Source organism: Sycon ciliatum, chromosome 12 (genome assembly GCF_964019385.1).
Source record: "Sycon ciliatum chromosome 12, ocSycCili1.1, whole genome shotgun sequence".
Taxonomy (NCBI): Eukaryota; Metazoa; Porifera; class Calcarea; order Leucosolenida; family Sycettidae; genus Sycon; species Sycon ciliatum.
Genome location: NC_088654.1, coordinates 24,624,335 through 24,643,323, shown reverse-complemented (window position 1 = coordinate 24,643,323; position 18,989 = coordinate 24,624,335). Strand labels below are relative to the sequence as shown.

At 44.6% G+C, this 18,989-nt stretch overlaps 1 protein-coding gene across 1 annotated transcript; it reads left to right on the top strand.

Annotated features, from left to right (window-relative positions):
* Nucleotides 1-3,044: 3,044 nt before the first annotated feature.
* LOC135828632 (protein sidekick-2-like) lies at nucleotides 3,045-16,257 on the top strand. Its single transcript, XM_065341051.1, has 11 exons — nucleotides 3,045-3,287; nucleotides 3,612-3,902; nucleotides 4,858-5,154; nucleotides 6,278-6,559; nucleotides 6,999-7,304; nucleotides 7,687-7,986; nucleotides 9,020-9,313; nucleotides 10,336-10,671; nucleotides 11,267-11,472; nucleotides 11,831-11,993; nucleotides 13,815-16,257. The coding sequence occupies exons 2-11, from the start codon at nucleotides 3,641-3,643 to the stop codon at nucleotides 14,927-14,929; spliced, it is 3,561 nt and encodes a 1,186-aa protein (XP_065197123.1). The 5' UTR covers nucleotides 3,045-3,287; nucleotides 3,612-3,640; the 3' UTR covers nucleotides 14,930-16,257.
* The last annotated feature ends 2,732 nt before the right edge of the window (nucleotides 16,258-18,989 follow it).

Sequence of the window (18,989 nt, the reverse complement as noted above, 5' to 3'; positions counted from 1 at the left end):
ACAAGTTATGCTATAATGTCCACTAACACCACCAGTCACTAAACAATCAGCCCATGCGATAACACTGGACGACACTGACCAACGGTACTGACGTTCTACGACTAACTGACTATGAGCTCTGGCACGTCTTGCATGCGCACCCCAACAGCAGTATGTTATCATATAACTTAGAACATTCCAAGTTGGAAGGCTGTTGGAGTGCGCACCGAGGACATACTAGCACCTTTTAAGATGTCAAAAAGTTAAAGCTTTCCATTTGGCTAATGGTTTCGATCCCAGGGCATCAAAGTTGTACAGTCCGTGCACAAAGGGTTAAAATTCGTGTTTTGGTGCCCACTACACATTTGCAAAGAGAGAGAGAGAGAGTGCTGCCAGCTCAGGGGCCTCGCTATTCTTTCGTTTGACCTAGGTCACCATGCATGAATTTCGAATTGAAAACATCTTTTAAAAATACAATCATTGGTTTCCAGTTCTTGTATTGCAAATATTATGTTTCTATCAGCTCGAGTAACAGTAATGATGACCTCGGTAAAACAGAGGAATAGCAAGGGTCCTCAGCAGGCAGGTCGCCTTTTCCTTAATTTTTTCCACACATACATGTACCCTTCTCATCCAAAGCTGACTCATGCAGCCCCAGCAATACCATAATCATATGTGCAGTATGTCAAAATGCTTGAAATCATTCATTGCTACTGAACAGTATAGAATCCAAGTGAGAATGCAAAACATAACACTCAATGGACTTTGTCATTCAAAACAATTTACTTGCAAGTAGAATATTCCATTGCTTTTTTAACTGTATTGTTAGGAGACTGTAAGACACCCCCGAATGCAACTGGAGGTACATATCCAATGGCTGGTTCTACAACCGTCGGCAGTACCAAGACAATAACTTGTTCTCTTGACTATGCCGTCAATCCTTCTGCAACAACACAAACTATCACATGCCAAGCCAGTGGTACTTGGACAGTGCCTGGTGTGCCTCCATGCCTACGTAAGATATTCTTGATTTAAATGAGAGTTTATAGTGTAGAAAAGGACCAAGGAAGTACAAGTTATGCTATAATGTCCACAAACACCATCAGTCACTAAACAATCAGCTCATGCGATAACACTGTACGACACTGACCAACGGTACCGACGTTCTACAACTAACTGACTATGAGCTCTAGAACGTCTTTCATGCGCACTCCAACAGCAGTATGTTATCATAATATTATAACTTAGAACCTTCCAAGTTGGAAGGCTGTTGGAGTGCGCACCGAGGACGTACTAGCGCCTTTTTTCTCTTCGACCTACATATTTCGATCTCTCCGAAAGACCGAGATTTGACCAAATTACGATAATTTCAAAATACCTACCCCATCGAACATCGGTGTTCGATCAATGTATAGGCCAGCCAATAAAGGGTTAAGATGTCAAAAAATATAGCTTTCCATTTGGCTATGCAGCTACAACATGTTTCTCTCACTCTTTGTCAATCTTCTTTTGTTCGATGTTACCATCAATCTCCTTTCGTTCGATGTTACCATCTGTGCAGCTCTGCTGTCCGAGTTCACAAAGCCCCAGGGCACCATGGCACACTTCAGGTTCTGGACTTCAACAACATTTTGAAAATTTCACGAGTATGCTTTCCAGGCCTCTTTCCTCCCGCCTTCTTTTCTTGCTGTACTTAACCCATCGGTCTTGTGTCCCTGCCCTTGCCTGTATATCACCTGAAGAGAAGGATTGAAAGTATATTGTCAGATAATGTTTTTCAAAATAACGCTGTTGAAGTACTTGACCTTTGTTCTCTCTTTGTAGTGTTATACCATTTCTGTTTCCGAGGACGTTAGTGCCAATATAAATATACCATAACTCGCAGACGTGTTGGTAGTGCGGTGAAAGTGATCGGCCCGAGACTAGGCCTTTCCCAAAGATGCTCGCCATATTTTTCGCAACTTCTGGTTGTTTGGGAAGAAATCGCAACTTTCGCAACTTTCTTCATTTCCGCGAACTACTTCGCAACCTTTCCGCAACCTTAGCCTCATGGTATGGTTCAAATGTGGTCAAGTCGCCAACTACATGTCGGACAAATGCTTAGTTGTCCATTTCTCGCCTGCCTTCAGGCTCATTTCGTTTCAGAAAAACATTACTGGCTAGTACAGTTCAACGGTAGTTTTGTTATGTGCATTCCTTTTTGCGGGCAATGAAATACTGGAGGATACATGTAACCGGCTATTTGCACCGTGTAAAGTTATGGTTTACAGCACGAATGAGTAGAAAGTTGGCTGTCGATGCACTTCTGCTATTCTGGCTCTGTTTTGGTGATTTTGGGCATCATTGCATGTAGCGATGCCAGCAACTTTTGAGCTTTTTCTGGAAATATGGGTGCGATTGCAGCAACTTGCACTTGTTTTGGCAAGGTTGCGAAACAGTATGGCACCTTTGAGAAAGGGCTACCCAAGACAGCATGTTGTGTGGGGATTGGACTAATTCATGAACAAGTCAAACGACAAAGGCTGCTCACAATCTTTCTGATTTTTCCATTGCAAAAATTATCATCTGCATTGCTAGGAGACTGTAGAGTGCCCACAAATCCAACTGGAGGCAAATATCCAGCGGCTGGTGCTACAACCGAGGGCAGCACCAAGAGAATAAGCTGTTCTACCGGATATGCCGTCAATCCTTCTGGAACAACTCCAATCACATGCCAAGCCGGTGGTAGCTGGACAGCACCTAGCATACCACCATGTCTGCGTAAGTTCTGCCAAAATAATATCAATATGACTTTGCATCATCCACCATTGGCACATGATCATACCCGAGTCTAGTGAGAAGGCATTCTACTGCCTGTAATTCTGGTAAAGTAAAATAAAGTAACAACAACAACAACAACAACAACAACAACAACAACAACAACAACAACAACAACAACAACAACAACAAGTCTCCAATTCAGAGTCTAATACTAATTTGAAAGAGTCTGCGAACAGTGTTGACTTGTTGTGTCTGGGTGTGTCCGATTTCGCTTTTGGCTTGACCACTTCTGTCTGCAGCCCTGACACCGAAAGTGGAATATTCTAGCTCATCAACATCAATTACTGCGATTTTTACTGCCTATGAGCCAATAACAACGGAATTCTGCGTGAACTCCAGCAATATAGGAGTACACTGTGGCAATAGTTCAATCGTGACTATACCTGGCCTCAGCCCGTACACTGTCTACTCAGTGTTCGCATACGTCAAAACAAGCAACATACGCTCACAGTCCACGGCTGCAGTGACGATCAGGACCAATGCTACAGGTAAATTCTTGGTGTTAGATAAACCTTGTTTTGTTGAAACATGCTGTTGGGTAGCTGTTTCCGAACACGGTGGTCCTCCACCTTGTTACATGCTGTCAACCAACAGGGTAAACACGTGTACAGTGTAACCTGTCTAAGACGACCGCTCAAGGGACCTTCAAAATGTTGCCTCTGATACCAGGTGGTCGCCGTGTTCAGGATCATTTCACTGGAAATAGCATCCCTTGGTCCTGGTTGCGGTGGTCCAAACAGAAGAAAGTAAGTCATAAGCCAATACTCGCTAAACTGATATGCAATTTGATTGTGTTCACCTCCCATGCGCAGCTCCAATCGCTGCACCAGGCAACGTCACCATGTTGACCCCAACAGCAATATCAATAAACCTCAGCTGGACTGCTGTGGACCCATACAAGCTGAAGGGCGGACTGGTTGCGTATCACATCGATCTCTTTCTTCCGAAGGGCTGTATCGTTACTTCAACCAAGACAAATAACACCCACATCTCTGTCGGCGGGTTAACATTTGGCACAACATATACCGTATCAGTGACGGCCGAGTCAACGGGAGGCCTCAGCAGCTACGAAAGTAACTTGCAAGTCTCCACAATCCAGGATGGTAAGGTTGAGTAGTAACGTTATAACTATGTGTACAAATGAGAATCCGGCGGAACAAACAGTGATTTTAAAATGTCTCTACTCACGAGTTTCATGGAAACGCAATCATCAGCAGACTGGGGCTATACTCCGGTAATTATGTATAAAATCTTGCTAAATTCTCTGATATCTAATAGGTGCAGGCATTGCAATGAGAAAATGAAAAGACATTAGTATGAATGTATTCATCCGCAGTCACAAGGCAATAGTTCCGAGAGGATTCAAACGTTTTCTTGTGCCACTCATCAGGAGTCAAATTGGTGTGAACTTGAAGAAGAACATATCGGCATCCCTGCATGCAAGTGTGGCGGAATTGCCACTCTCACGTATGCCAGTCAGATGCAGAGTATGAAGAGAGAGAGAGAGAGAGAGAGAGAGAGAGAGAGAGAGAGAGAGAGAGAGAGAGAGAGAGAGAGAGAGAGAGAGAGAGAGAGAGAGAGAGAGAGAGAGAGAGAGAGAGAGAGAGAGAGAGAGAGAGAGAGAGAGAGAGAGAGAGAGAGAGAGAGAGAGAGAGAGAGAGAGAGAGAGAGAGAGAGAGAGAGAGAGAGAGAGAGAGAGAGAGAGAGAGAGAGAGAGAGGGGGGGGGGGGAGAGGGAGGGAGATAGAGGGAGATAGAGGGAGAGAGAGGGAGAGACAGAGGCAGAGACAGAGAGACAGAGCGAGATTGAGCGAGAGAGAGGGAGAGGGAGATATAATGTCATACATCTTGAAATCCACTGATTCGACGGTGCATACTTTGAGTATAAGTAGTAAAAAATAGGTATACCCCTGCATGTACTTCAAAGTATTCAGAGCGGTGCTCGGTTGGGGCTGGGATGGAAAAGGAGGGGGGAGGGGGCTGTTTACAAAGTTGAATCATACACAACCCTCCAAAGCACTGGAGAAGATGACCATGTCCGCAATTCTTTTCTTCACAGTGCCACCACCTCCAAGCATCAGATATCACCTATCAACTGCAACAACAATAATTGTAATATTTGAGACACTCAGTGGCCATTTTACAATTGACCAATACTGCTGCATGTGGAACCGTACGACAGTATCCGGTACTCACTTGCCAACAGCACCTACAATAACCTGCAGCAACGTCACATCCATCGTACTCGACAACCTGGATGAGGACTCCACGTACACTCTAATCGGGTTTGCTTTCAACACTGCTATGGATAACAGCTCACATTCAACACCGTTCAACCTCACAACTAAACCTGCAGGTGAGTTGAACGTTAAATACCTTATGAATATGAACCAGTGTTTTCACACTGGCCGGGCGTTAAGTGCAACATGGAGACAGGGTAAAGTGCGGGAAGAGAAAATTCGCGCAAGCAAAGTAAACATTAAAAAAGCATGCCTCACTAGTGTTCGTGCGTGTGTGCGTGCCTGCATGCGCGCATGTGTGTGTGTGTGTGTTTGAGGGAAGGGATAAGAAAGCTTGATGGATTGTAATATGCAAGGCACTGTATTTTTTATTTGTACTTCTGGATTTTATACCGGCCTTAGCCTAAATCGAGGGAGTCTGTTATACAGATCATTCCCCCCCCCCCCTCCCTCGGCGAATAAGAGAATGGAATGGCTCTTTACCAGAACATTTCAGTTTAGGGAGCGTTGCAAGGGCACGGCGTGTATTTAATGTCATCTCGTAGGGATTGCTTTCACCACCATTCCTCCACCTCATTGCTATAATTCGAAGTATTTTCATTTTGAGCCCTCAAGTGATGCTTTGGGGCTCTTTGTACAATGCAGATAGGGGTGAAGAGATGGAAAAAGGTGGGTTCCGGTTCGCAATCCTAAGGCGTTTGTGAAACGTAAAGGAGTCAGCAATTTTCCAGTGGCATGTCCATCCAGTTTGTGGGAAGCGTATTTTGGAACAGTCTCTCGGCCGAATTTCGATCCATTGGAGAGAAGAAGCGATTGCGTGATGCATTGCGCTCGCAAGACCTGATTATTCTCCCAGTTGCCTAAACCGCTTTTTGTACTGTGCCAAAGATCTGGATCTTCCTCCTGCTACTTAATCTATACTACATTATCCTCTCCATTCTATCTCCCTTCCATGCCTGTTTTTTTCTCCCCTCCCCATTCTCTTTCTGCCCCTCTCCTCTTCTAAGTCGGCTCCTTGTGAGAAAGCACCATTGCCTGTTTGGTTGAACGACTATAAATAACAGCACAACAACGACAACATGTAATGGAAAGCTGTACTCCCTAAAGTGACAAACTGAACATAACTGAGAAGCTAAGTTTTGACAGCCAATTACAGCTGTTAATATTCATAGCAACTTACTAGCCCTTGTATGCCTTGTTTGTATCATGCTTTATGTAAATATTTCTTGCCTCAACCAGCCCCATCGGAGCCACCCGCATCTGTGAACATCACGGATGTCAACAGAACATCACTCACTGTAGTATGGGATGAAGTACCCTTATTTGGTCGCAACGGTCCAATCACACAATATCTAGTCCAGTACAACAGCCAAGAACAACGCGTTGGAAGTGATCAGCTCTCGCTCAGATTGGATGGCCTTCAACCTAACAAATACTATACGATCAGCGTGTCAGCTATTGGATATCAATGTGAAGAAAGACCACCGAAACGTGGAGCAGGTGATAAAACAATTGAAGCTGGTGAGTATATCAACTGATTTTCCCGGCAGAATTATGCAAAACCATGACCGCCGATGTCGCAACATACTAGATCGTAACACATGTGCAAGCCAAGATAACAGTTTTGAGGTATTTTGGTTAGGGGTAACGGGAAGGAGGTGTAAAAGGAATTCTTGCAGTGAAACGTACCTCTTAAAAATAGGTGAAACCGCTGGAAAGAAATCCCTTTGGTGTACATTTATGTGTAGGTACACACACTTGAGAGGAACCAAAAGGCGTTTCTGCTGTAACTCTGAGTTTCACGGTTTTAACCGATCATCAGACAGCAACTTGACTACAATTTTCAGAAGATATGATTGATATAGGCTGCAAGCTTGGATCATAGCACGAATGGATGATCCGAGTTTGTATATGTATGTGTACATGTATGTGTATGTGTATGTCTCGCAATGCGGTCTAGTACCTGATGCGCCGACAATCACACTGACCTCAACGCCAACCAGTATGAAGGCGGACATCGTGTCCAATTCGCCAGACTGGAATGTTATGCGATACTGTGTCAAGGCTGCTGCCAAGGCAACTGGGGACAATCAGGTGATACTGCCTTCTCAGTTGCCAGCGAATGTGCCAAACTGCACAGATACTGACACAATTGAGATTTACAACCTCGAAGAGTTTGTTCTCTACACAGTGAGCGGCTGGGTGCTGAATGGTAGAGGAGAAGCTGGCACTGCGACCATCAAAGATCATAAAACTCTACAGGCAGGTAAGCACGTTGCATAGTGGTCTGTGTGCTGGTTAAAGTGCGTGAGTACATCTCTGCTGTGTGGCGAAAGATGTGTAGAACGTGATCATGGCAGGTGTAAAGTGGAACCAACATGGCCGATATCATATGACCGACACATGTAGATACGGGTAGGGTAGGAGTAGGGGTGTAATTGGAATCAACATGGCTGTCTCGTATGGTCCAGTGCTAGATGCACAGCAGGTCTACAGGGTCATACAATAAAGGATCAGTTTCTCTTCAATATAGCCAAGCATTAACCTAGAAAAGCCAAACAGACCTTTCACCGAAGGTGTCAAATTGCTCCTGGCACCGTACATGCTTTCTGACTTGTTCTTATTAGGCTTGTTTGTTTCCTTTCTAGTGCCAAGTCAGGCTCCTGCAGGACTCACTGTCACGGACATCACGGACACATCTGCTAAACTACAATGGAACGCCATCCCCCTACTGGACCAGAATGGAAAAATCCTAACCTACCAAGGGAATATCACAGCTATCTCTCCTATCCGTGGATCATTGAGCCTCGCTGTCGTTGCCCCTGCTCTCAGTGGAGACATTAGACGGTTGAAGCCATACACGAACTATGAGGTTGTCATTGCTGCTGAAACTACGGTTGGTCAAGGTCGCTGGTCTAATGCTGCGTCATTCAGGACGAAGCAAGCCGGTAAGAACATACATGGATATGGACCTTGGGTTCTTGTAAGCTGACATAGAGGCCGGCAGATGACTTGCCTGTAATGCTATTCCTTTAGCAGTTCTTTTCTGCATCCCACACGAAACACATATTGTGCAAGGCCGACCCTTATCTACTGTGATACCGTGCGAAGTCTATCTTTTTTTCTCCACAAATGCCACATATCTCCAGACACTGGGGTGAATAATGGAGTGTGGTGGCCGGGCCCATTAAGCTCAGCCGACCAGAGGTCTCGGCTTCATAGCTCCATGGACGCACCAAAGGGAAATCGGGTAGGGAGGATTAAGTTGAAAAAGAAAACAGAAGAAAGAAAATGAAAAGATTGTATTACTCAGTGAGCAAAAGAATGAGTTGAGTACGCTGTTAGACTTTTAAATTCAAGAGGAGACTGTCTGTGAGGAGAGATTATGCCCAAGCAGGGTAGGACACTGTACCCTCTTACTCGCGTATGCTATGAGTGGCCCAGTGCCAGTTCGTTCTGAGGAGATGGTGATAAGCTGCTGTCTTGAACTTTTGGATGTTCTTTGGGTGAAATGGGTGGGGAATGATAGAGGCAGGCAGCTGGTCCTACATGGGGATAACGGAGTGGGGAATGGCTCGGCTCACATTGTTCTGGGAATTGGCAGGATCTCTCTCATCTATAATAGCTTTGAATAGTATACCTGAGAAGAAAATCTTAATTGAAGGATTTGTCTAACTGCAACAGTGTAAGAAATGTAAAGGACTGGGAGAACTTCAAATTCCATGTGAACAGTCAGGGAAGTGAACCGCCTGAAAACTGAAAAATCCAAACCCCACCAGGACTTAAGCCTGGGACCAAGTTTGAGTCTTGGTGAGGTTGGTGCTTTTCTGGCTGCCCACTTCCCTATTCCCAATGTTCACATCTATTCGAATTCATATCAACAGAAAAACGGAGCTTTTTCGGATGTGCAGCGCTACGAGAATGGGTGTGGCCACCAGAATTCCTTACTTCATACTTTTCATATTCCCATGTCACCTGCAGCCCCAAGCATTGGACCTACAGGGATCAGCTCCACGTATGTGAATAGCACTGCTCTACGACTGACCTGGAAAGTGCTTCAAGACCACGAACTCAACGGTGTCTTAGTACGCTATGATGTCAGGATTTCTGGCCCAGAAGACTACACACGAGTTTACAACGTGGCTCCTAGTGCCACAACGCGCATCATACCCAACCTTAACATCAACACAGTGTACGGTATGTCTGTGCGGGCTGTTAACCAGGCTGCACCTGGGCCGTTCAGCAATCCAGTGCAACAACGAACAGATGAATTCAGTAAGCAGCAAAACTATTCTACATTTCAAACTAAGAAAATTGCAATGGTACTCTCTCACAAACTCTCTCTCTCTCTCTTTCACCCTCAATTCAGGACTTTATTTCAGCTCTGTCTCTAACTGTGTGTATTGAATGCAAAACTGGCCTTTTTACTGGGTTGATTTCATAAAATTTTCTTGTCTCAACGAAAACTGTCTGACTAGACTATTAAACAATACAGTTTAACAAAATCCGATTTGTTAGAGTCTAATTTGCGCCCTGCACCAGTACACAGACCAGTGTTCACACTTCTGTCGCTGCACTGAACACCCAAAAGGTCATCAATTCGCACGATCCGTTTTCATTGAGCCGCACTGTAGTTCCAAAAGAGTACAGTGTTGAGGAGGCAGGCGCTTTTTACCATAATGCGAACTAGGACGAATTAGGACCCACACTGCATGTATGCCATTACAGCTGCATACCAAGCACTTAGAAGTTGCGACTTTGGCCGTCAAATACCAAGCACGGACTTGATGCATTTTACGCACAGTGATACTCCATGATCCCATTGAATGTGTTTCACCCCTACCAATAGTCTTGAGACAGCACTGCACTGGATTGCGCCGCAATATTTGTTAATAAAATTTAGAAACGAATATGGTCAGCCCTGAACAGTACCGCCTATTCGCAAGTCATGTATGCTACACACCGGTACCTGGGGGACCGTTGACGTGCGAAATACGCTTTTTTAAGAACTCCCACACCTTTGGATAATACGTGCTTCTATGTAGGGACAGACATTGACTCCGTATTTCTACACAAAACCATATGGGTGTGGCAATGGTCCATTTCCAACAATTTACCCAAGCCAGGGCGACAAGACAGAAGGGTGTTTGAAATCATTTTCAATGTCCTTGAGACAAAAATATATAATTATTATGGAAGGTTCATGTGAAGGAATACACAACGTCTGACACCACATTGATAATAACATAATATTATTGTTTTATGTGCGGTTCATATTGTTTTGTCTAATTTTGCAGCTCCCGATGCTGTTACAAACGTCAGCGTTGAGTTCGAGACAAACACTACCAGTGTGACTGCCATTGTCTCCTGGACGCCGCTGACAGAGAGCAGGGGAATCATTACTGACTATACGATTTTCTACAGTGAACTTAACTCAACAGAGGAGGCGCAGCTGAATACTTCCATGAGCGATCTGACAGGTTACAAAACAGCAACCGTCTCTGGGAAGGAGAGCAATGCATTGATTCATGCAATAGTAGAACGGACACCCTGTGCGTTTGTTCTAGTTGCAAGCACCAGAATCGGTTTGGGTCCAGCAAGTGAGCCAGTCTTCTCACAAGGAGCTGCACTGTGTAAGTGGCTGTTACACTCAATCTGCGTACAGAACTGCCTTTCGTCTTTAGTGGACTCATCAGCACAGCACAGTCGCTGCTACATTAACTCTCTCAAAACCACACTCATAGCTTATCATCAGGTGGTTGAATGTCAGTATCACATCAGTCAGTGTATTGTGCTAGCTGTAGCACCTTCTCACTACACAACATCTTACTTATACCTGTTAGTGTTGGACACAAACTACAGATAACATGCAACGCTTTGGTCCTTTCTTTTAATTTCTTAGCTAAACGTGTGAGTTATGTGTGACTATCCACGAAATCGGACGCATGCGCTGCGGACAATCCTTTTGGGAAGCTTTTATGAGTGCCAAGTGAAAGGTGGAGAGAACATGCTCTACTCTATACATACTAGTAAACAGGAGTGCTTTGGACTCATTATGGCTGTTTTCGCTAATCATATCCACAACGGTGAGAATTCAAGTCGGTAAGAAAAGCGCGAGCTCCCGCTTAGGGAGAAACACACATTTCCCCGAGTATCACCGAAATCGCACCAACCTCTTCTTCACATATCCACAACACAGTCCAATATGGCTCTGTTCTCTTCTTGTAGATCCTGGCCAGCCAAGGCAGATCGAAACCAGATTCCTTGATCACAGCACAGCCGAGCTGACTTGGAAACACAGCTTAACAGGAGGCAATCCAAGCAGCTATAGAATGTTTGCATTCTATGAGGGAGATTATGTGGAAGAGCAACAGCAGCAGCATCGTCGTCACCGCAGTGTTGAGTTGAATGCTACCCTGCTGAATATCAGTCAGGTAAGGACTAACATAATTATTGTTTGCGTCTTTAGATGTGAACGAGATTGAGTGTGCTGTGTTGTGTACTGAAAATAATTATGTGTGTGTGCGTGTGCGTGTGTGTGTGTGTGTGTATGTGTGTGTTTGTGTGTGTTGGCATGTAGGCGGGCTTCAACCTTTACTATATTTTACCACGGAGTTTATGCCAACCCTGGTCAGGAAAAGGCTGAAACACAATGGAGCAAAACTTTTGGCGGGTGATTGAATTTTGAAATGATGGTCAAAATGATCAAACTTTGTGATCCAACATTCGATGAGTACATGGACTAACGCTTGTTTCACTTTCCTTTTTTTCTTTAATCGCATGCTCCTTTAGGACGTAGGAGGCGAAGAGTTAACAGGGCGCATTGGAAACCTCCCTGCTGGAAAGCACTACGCATTTGACGTGGTTGCAAGGGTGGATTTCAGTGGCAACGTCTTGACGAGTCCGAACACCCTTGACTTCAGCAACATGACCACTATGTACCTCCAGCCTCAAAGTGAGTACAGTGTCCTTGTGTAGGAAAGCGCCAGTGTTTGTTAAAAGAGTACAATCTACCATATTGTCAAAGTGGATTTTAGTAATAGGTTTTCGATTTGACCCGACGAGACCACACGACGCTTGCAGACAACAGCACGAACAGTTCACCAGCCACACTCCACGAAAGTCGTGTGGCCTCGTCGGGTCAAATGAAAAACCTATTACTACTATTTGACGGACCTATGAAAGATGGCAACAAAGAATTAAAGTGCATTTTGTTGAAATATTCTTGATACTACAATACTTGGCACAATCTTTATTTAATCGTTTGTGCTTGTGCTGTCATGTACATGTAGCAATGCACTCGCCACGACGTGCTTTGCACTTCTCTACGCGCGCTGTCACTAGGTTCCGCGCTTTGCTTCCTTCTTTTATACTGCTGTTTTTCCGTGTCCACTTCATTCCTGATGGTGGTCATTATGGTCATGAAGACCGAAAAGTTGAAACGATACCTCTAATGGATTTGTGTGACATGCAGTGCTCTCTTGAGTGTAGGCAGGTTGCCTGCAAACAATTTCAAGTGTAATGAAGCTGCGTGAAGCGTCCTTCAAAAGTTTGAATCTTTATTTAATTAGAAGAAATCACATGGAAACTAGTTGTGAAGCAACTATCCAAGTTAAATTTACAATCGTTATTAGAGAAATTGAAATAGAGATGTGAAAAATACATAGATACTACTAAAAGACTACGTCGCTACTTGCTACTGTAGCGGCTTATCTGCTTTGTTTCTTTCTTTTCTCGAGGCACTGAACTATGTGTAATAGGATGCATCTTATAACGTTTGATTCACAGGAAAACCTTGGGCTTGACTACCAGTAACAGTGTTAAATACACGGCGTGCAGAGCTTACATGTAGTACAAATGAAAATCCAGTGGAACAAAATGTGACTAAATGTCTCTACTCACGAGTTTCATGCTGAAAATCAATCATCAGGAGACGGGGGCTATACTCGATTCCATTGTCTTCAGCATGCTGTCAACTGCATTATGATGGCCATGCTGTCAACTGCATTATGATGGCCATGCTTTTGACGTTTGGCTTTCATCCTGATGATGGGCCATCATCGAAAATGAAAATTTGAAGCGGAACTCACCGAACAAAGCCTATGAGTTTTAGAAGAAGATGCGAGAGAGTTATGACGATGTGTACTTGGCTGCAGTGCAGTCCACGAAAAATCGGCGGCGAAATTGACTTTAAAAATTTACCCCGTGAATCAATAAAATACGCTGATCTGGACTCTAAATTTCCAAAATTTTCCGCTCAGCCATCCCTCCCCCCACGAGGAAACTGAACCTCAAGTGACTGACCGTACCAAACTAGATACCTTCCGACATTGCCCCTGCGTATCCATATAGCTTTTTCCTTTCTAAAATCATCAGAATGCAGTTCAAGGCAGGCAGCAGATAATGTGACTTATCTTTCAAAACATACACTAATATACGGTGGGACCTGAAAGCGGCAGCTACTAAAATGGATCAACCCATTTTGGACACCCACCCGTGCCATCTTGAATGCGACAGCCGAGCAATGTTTAAAAATATTGCTCGACACCCGAGCAATATAATATTATTATATTATTTTAGAAATTATCCGTGGTGTATGGGGACCATGCCATTGTACTGGACATATGAAAGATGAGAAATTTCCATTTGTGCAGGAGAGGGGGAGGGCAGGGACTCCACTGCATGCTTACCTTGCGTATGGAGCAGTCACTTCCAACATTTACAATCTTACTCTAACAATATCTGCTCTTTTCCTCTGCTCCTTGCGCTGTTTCAGGTGAACAAGGAACTAGCCACACCACAGGCTTGGTTTTGGGAATCCTAGCATCTCTTATACTGCTCTCTTTCATCATCATTTTTGCACGAAAATACCGCAACAAAGCCAAGTCCGAAACTGAGGGCGGTGGCTGGGCTTCACCGGGAACTTCATTCATCTTCATGAAGAAACAGAGCGCAACGGCGATCATTGACAAAAGCGCACCAGCAGAGGAGGAAGAGACATTACAAACCGAGGACAAACGATATGGTGAAGTGAGAGTCGAGGGTTCTAAGAAGAGTGTGCCAGCTTATATAGAGGTGACTGAAAATCCCTCAACCTTACCCCGGGATAGGGCTGAGCCCATGGCAAAGAGTATTCCACTTTACTTAGACGCGTTTGATGGTCCTTCAACCCAACCCAGCGGTGTGGCGGAGGTGGTGGAAAAGAGCGAGCCTGCCTACCTAGTCTTGATGGAAGGTCCTACCAACCACGTGCAGGATATGGGCGAGGTGAAGAAAAGGATTGAGCCTGCCTATATCGATGTGTTTGGACCCCCCTCTAGCCTGCTCAACCCGGTTATTGTCACAGACATCTGGGAAGCTTCTGAAGGTGATGGAGTGTATGACACGCAAGCCGGAACTGAAGCAGATGGAGCCACAGATGTGACAGGGGAACGATCTCCATCATATATCGACGTGTCAGAGATCACATTTAACAACGCACAGGATGCCACAGCAACAGAAGGACGTGGTGAAGTTGCGAAAGATGAAGCTTCCGAGGAGATAGCCGAGAGCAAAAGAAACCAAACGGCAGATGTGACGAAGAAACGTGCGCCACTCTATATCAATGTTCCGGGACACCAGTCGCGGCGAACCCAGGCAGCCACGGCGACAGAAGGAGCTTGTGAGACTGGTCAAGATGATGTGATTCAAGACAACGGAATTGAAGATGACCCGTACGATAACCCACAGGTGATGAACATGAGCGCATCACATTATGTCAACATTGCAAGGATCCCGTCACGTCACCGTCAAAGCTTCACTTTCACACAAGGAGTTCATGACACCGCTGAAGACGATGATGTGTATGAGAAAACACCTTGCGATGGTCTTGGTCGCGACCTGGGTGCCTAAGTTCAGGAAGAAAGCATCTCTCTCTCTCTCTCTCTCTCTCTCTGTCTCTCTCTCTCTCTGTCTCTCTCTCTCTCTCTCTCTGTCTCTCTCTGTCTCTCTCTCTCTCTCTCTCTTGTTCTGGCAGTCTGTTTGCAGTAGTTCCATTACAAATCTCAACATCCACATCGAGCCACAAGCGCTAGCAAGCGTTAGCAAGCTACTGCATTGACCGGCACACTTGTAATTGTTTTCTGTTTTTGTTCTTTTTCACTTCAATAACACTGTTTTGCACTGCTTCGGTCAAAATGGACCTGGAAATGTTCCTTGGTTGGCCAACTAGTTTTTACTGACAATGTAATAATAAAGATAGGAACACCGCATTTGCAAGAGCGCAGGTTAATATTCACAGAGATAACTGGTGACCATTTGGACTTTGCTCGTTGGCACCAATATTGTGCATTTTTCTTATCATAAAAAAGGAGCGTTCTGATTTGGCCTATTTGCTCCCCATCGTATCGACGATCCAAAATTCACTCAATCGCGTTTCTTCCTTATTTCTCATGCATTCTTGAGCACAAACGAGGGGTTACATTGCTATCGAAACTTTACTCACCACTTCCAATTTGATGTGGGATGTCATCTTCACGACACCCTTCCCTTCCTTGTGCTCTGCGTTTCCTTTGCCTGCATGCATAGTTACCCATGGTATTCATCCCTGTTCATTTTTCCAATTGCTATAATGTTCTAATCAATATGGAATGCAAGTGCACAAAGCTTGCTGGCTCTTGCTATACTTTTTCTCCTCTGTTTCCTCGCGAATGCCCGCTCATTGCATTGTTTCCTATTCGCGTTGTTTACTTCAAAGTGAAATCCAAAACAATCATCTTGGTTATGCTTCTTGATCAGCCCAGTAATGTTTAACATAATAACAGGCTTTATTAACAGTCGCACAAGAATGGATCATTGCCTGGTTTCTTCTTCTGGTTTTTCATGTCTCTATCCATCTCTTTATATCCCTAGCTGCTTTCTGTGTGTTGGGTGTTTGGTCTCAACGCCTCTCCCTCTTCACGTTTCTTCTCTCCTCCGTAGCGTTCTCCTGCTATGGAAGGGCTGCATTCGGCATCACCAGTACAGATGAGTACGCTCATAATAACTAACGTGATATTTTGCAAATCCACTGCTGTCCAACTGTATTCATATTTTGCTATTGTTCCCCATTTCCCTGTATGGATGTGCACATCAATAGATGAATGAGTGAATTACATACAAGTAATAGGATAGCTCAACTGCCTTCGTCTTGCTGCTGCTGTTGCGCGAGTTTGCCTAAGCATGGCAGCTTCATCTGGATACGATGTAGTGCATGTCAGGCAGACATTTACCATGGCATGGTGGCGTGGGCAGATGAAGTTCTCTCTCTATAGCTTTTTATCCAATTTAGCAACAAAAGTACTCACTAGTGCTCTGCGCAATTGAGCCAGCCTGTTTCCGTGCTGGAAGCACGATTTGCGACAACGACAAAAGCAGAAGGCTATGATGACAACTTAGAATAACCATACCTGTCGGGTTGCGATGAAAGGTGTGTTCAGACTGGGCGCCATAGCCATGGGCGCAGCGATGATGCTAGTATTCCAGCAGCAGCAGCAGCCCATGGGCAATTCACCATTACCATGGCTAGGGATGTCGCTGTAGGGCTGCATCATGTGACTGGCTGCCCTGTAGATAACACAAAAAGGATTTTGCTCGAGACTCATAACTTCTCTTTGGAACATTCTAATACGCTCCGGTTTTTTGCAAATGAATGGTGGGTCTTTCTAGCTTCTTTTGAGACCAAAATGGTGCAGATGCGATCACGAATAAGGTAGTTACAGCTTGGTAAAGTCATCGACGGATAGTCGTCGATTTTTGACTGGCCAGTCGGATAAGGGTTGTAAAACCCTTTATGTACTGAACAATGTGTGCAAATTCCACAATTCTCCGAGTCATAACTACTTTCGTCCCCATGTTTTGCCGATTATTACGATTTTGGGCTTCCTGGAAAGCTAGTCGCAAGAGGAACACACTGAGCCCACACTTTCCAACCTCTCTATTGACGCTGTATCTGCAGTTCCGCTGCGCTGCGTGCAATCTGACCCAAAGTGACGCCCTGGACATGCACTCGTGTGCACACACCTACCAGTACCCTGATGTACTAGGAACTGAGTTAGGAAGATTCTAAAAACAAACAAAAAAAAAGCAAATACAGACAAAAATAGGAACTGACTTAGTGTGCCAACTTGTCAACTGTAAGCTGGGACTTCACTGAGCTATACCATAGCATAGGTCTCCACGAATACCTTCAGCAGTCATCAATATCCAGCACGTACATGTGCAGTGCATACTTCAATTACCGATACACGTATCACCTTGTCTTTTGATCTGTCGTGTCGATTTTATTCGGTAACTGTCTCTCCATTACCTTCTCACATATTCCGGTCATGTAGACCGTGCAAAGGTATGCACCACATGTAAGCCACTCCACTGCCTGGTGCCCGCTACACGCTCGCTATTGCAGTGACATGCAATCCCATCAGTTTGCAACCGATTGCAGCGCTGACACTGCGTACACGCTCGCAATTTCAGTGACATGCAATCCCATCAGTTTGTAACCGATTGCAGCGCTGACAGCGTCACAATCTTGAAAAGAACATCGCGGCCCTCTTAGCTGGAATTATCCTCACCTCCAATATCCATAAGTATACCAAACTAATAGCAGTTATTGACATTGCCGGTCTCATGAGTGTTCGGGGACGTCAGTGCAAGAGAGAAAGTTATTTTTCTCACTATTGCTTAGCCTGTGTGTAAACTCAGTGCAGATGTTGCGTAGTCACAAACCCAGCAGTACACACTAAAATGACCAGGCTGAACTTCGCTTTGCACATCAACATCTCGGAAAGTTTGCAACTAGTAGACTAGGGCATTTTTGCTTCGAGGACAATGTGGCGAAGATCAAACGGGTCTTGCCAGGCAGGTGAGTGCACAAGCTGAATTGCACTATATGGTATACAGTCATGTACCTTTAAATTTAACGTAGCAAAACGAGATACATGTAATAATACTCATAAAAAGGACACACTTCAGGCTCATTACAAACATCTAGAAAGTTTTGTCTTCACAAGTATACTTTCAAGCCTTCTCGTCAGGTGAAATATTCCACAACACGCACGATCCACTCGACCACGGAGGGGACGTCCAGCAAAGAATCATCCTGGTACAAGATGGTCTAACGCAGCGGCATCAACACCAAGCAACGTCACCTCACAATTAACTAGACCACCAGAAAAACAACCGGACAAGACACCTACTGGCGTGGCAGTGACAGGAACCGCATCAACCAGAAGAATGACAAGATCGGCAACGACGGCGATGGCAGCGACTAAAGCACAGACAGAGGCAACGGCTAGGGTCCACTCGACTAGCCATGTGATATCGGATGTGTCCACCGCACTTGCTGATTGTTCTGATGTTAGTTCTGATACGTATGAGTCGTCCATTGCTAGTCATTTGTTTGAGCATCCTGATTGTCGTGCTGTGTATTCAGATAATTGTTTTTCGAGCTGAATGTTTTGGAAGCCGTATACATCCACACAAAGAAACCCAACCTTTGCAAGCAGAAGCAAATTAAATTCACATTTAGGCTGTTAGGTAGGTCGTCAAAACCTCGTTAGTTACATGTATGTCCAGTGGTTGTCTCTTGTTGTCGCACTACATGTCATGCTTATTGAGTTTTTTCGCACTTGCACCTTTTTGTCAGTATTGCAATTTTCGCTGTTTACTTTAGCTATCTTCTTTTTTGCGCTGTTTTACCACCTTCTTATTGTATTTAATCCACTGTTCCTGTTCCTTTTCCCTTGCCTGTATTTCACCTGACGAGAAGGCTTGAAAGTATACTTGTGAAGACGAAAACTTTCAAGATGTTTGTAATGAGCCTGAAGTGTGTCCTTTTTATGAGTATTATCGCATTTTTGTCTCAGAGGAAACTGTTTACATGTAATAATAATAATAATAATAATAATAATAACACAGATACGCGTACAACATGCAC

Coding starts and splice junctions, on each gene's coding strand:
- LOC135828632 (XM_065341051.1), top strand. CDS start 3,641: ATGTTGACCCCAACAGCAATATCAATAAACCTCAGCTGGACTGCTGTG. Junction 3,903..4,857: donor AGTCTCCACAATCCAGGATG/GTAAGGTTGAGT, acceptor TTTTCTTCACAG/TGCCACCACCTCCAAGCATC. Junction 5,155..6,277: donor CCTCACAACTAAACCTGCAG/GTGAGTTGAACG, acceptor TGCCTCAACCAG/CCCCATCGGAGCCACCCGCA.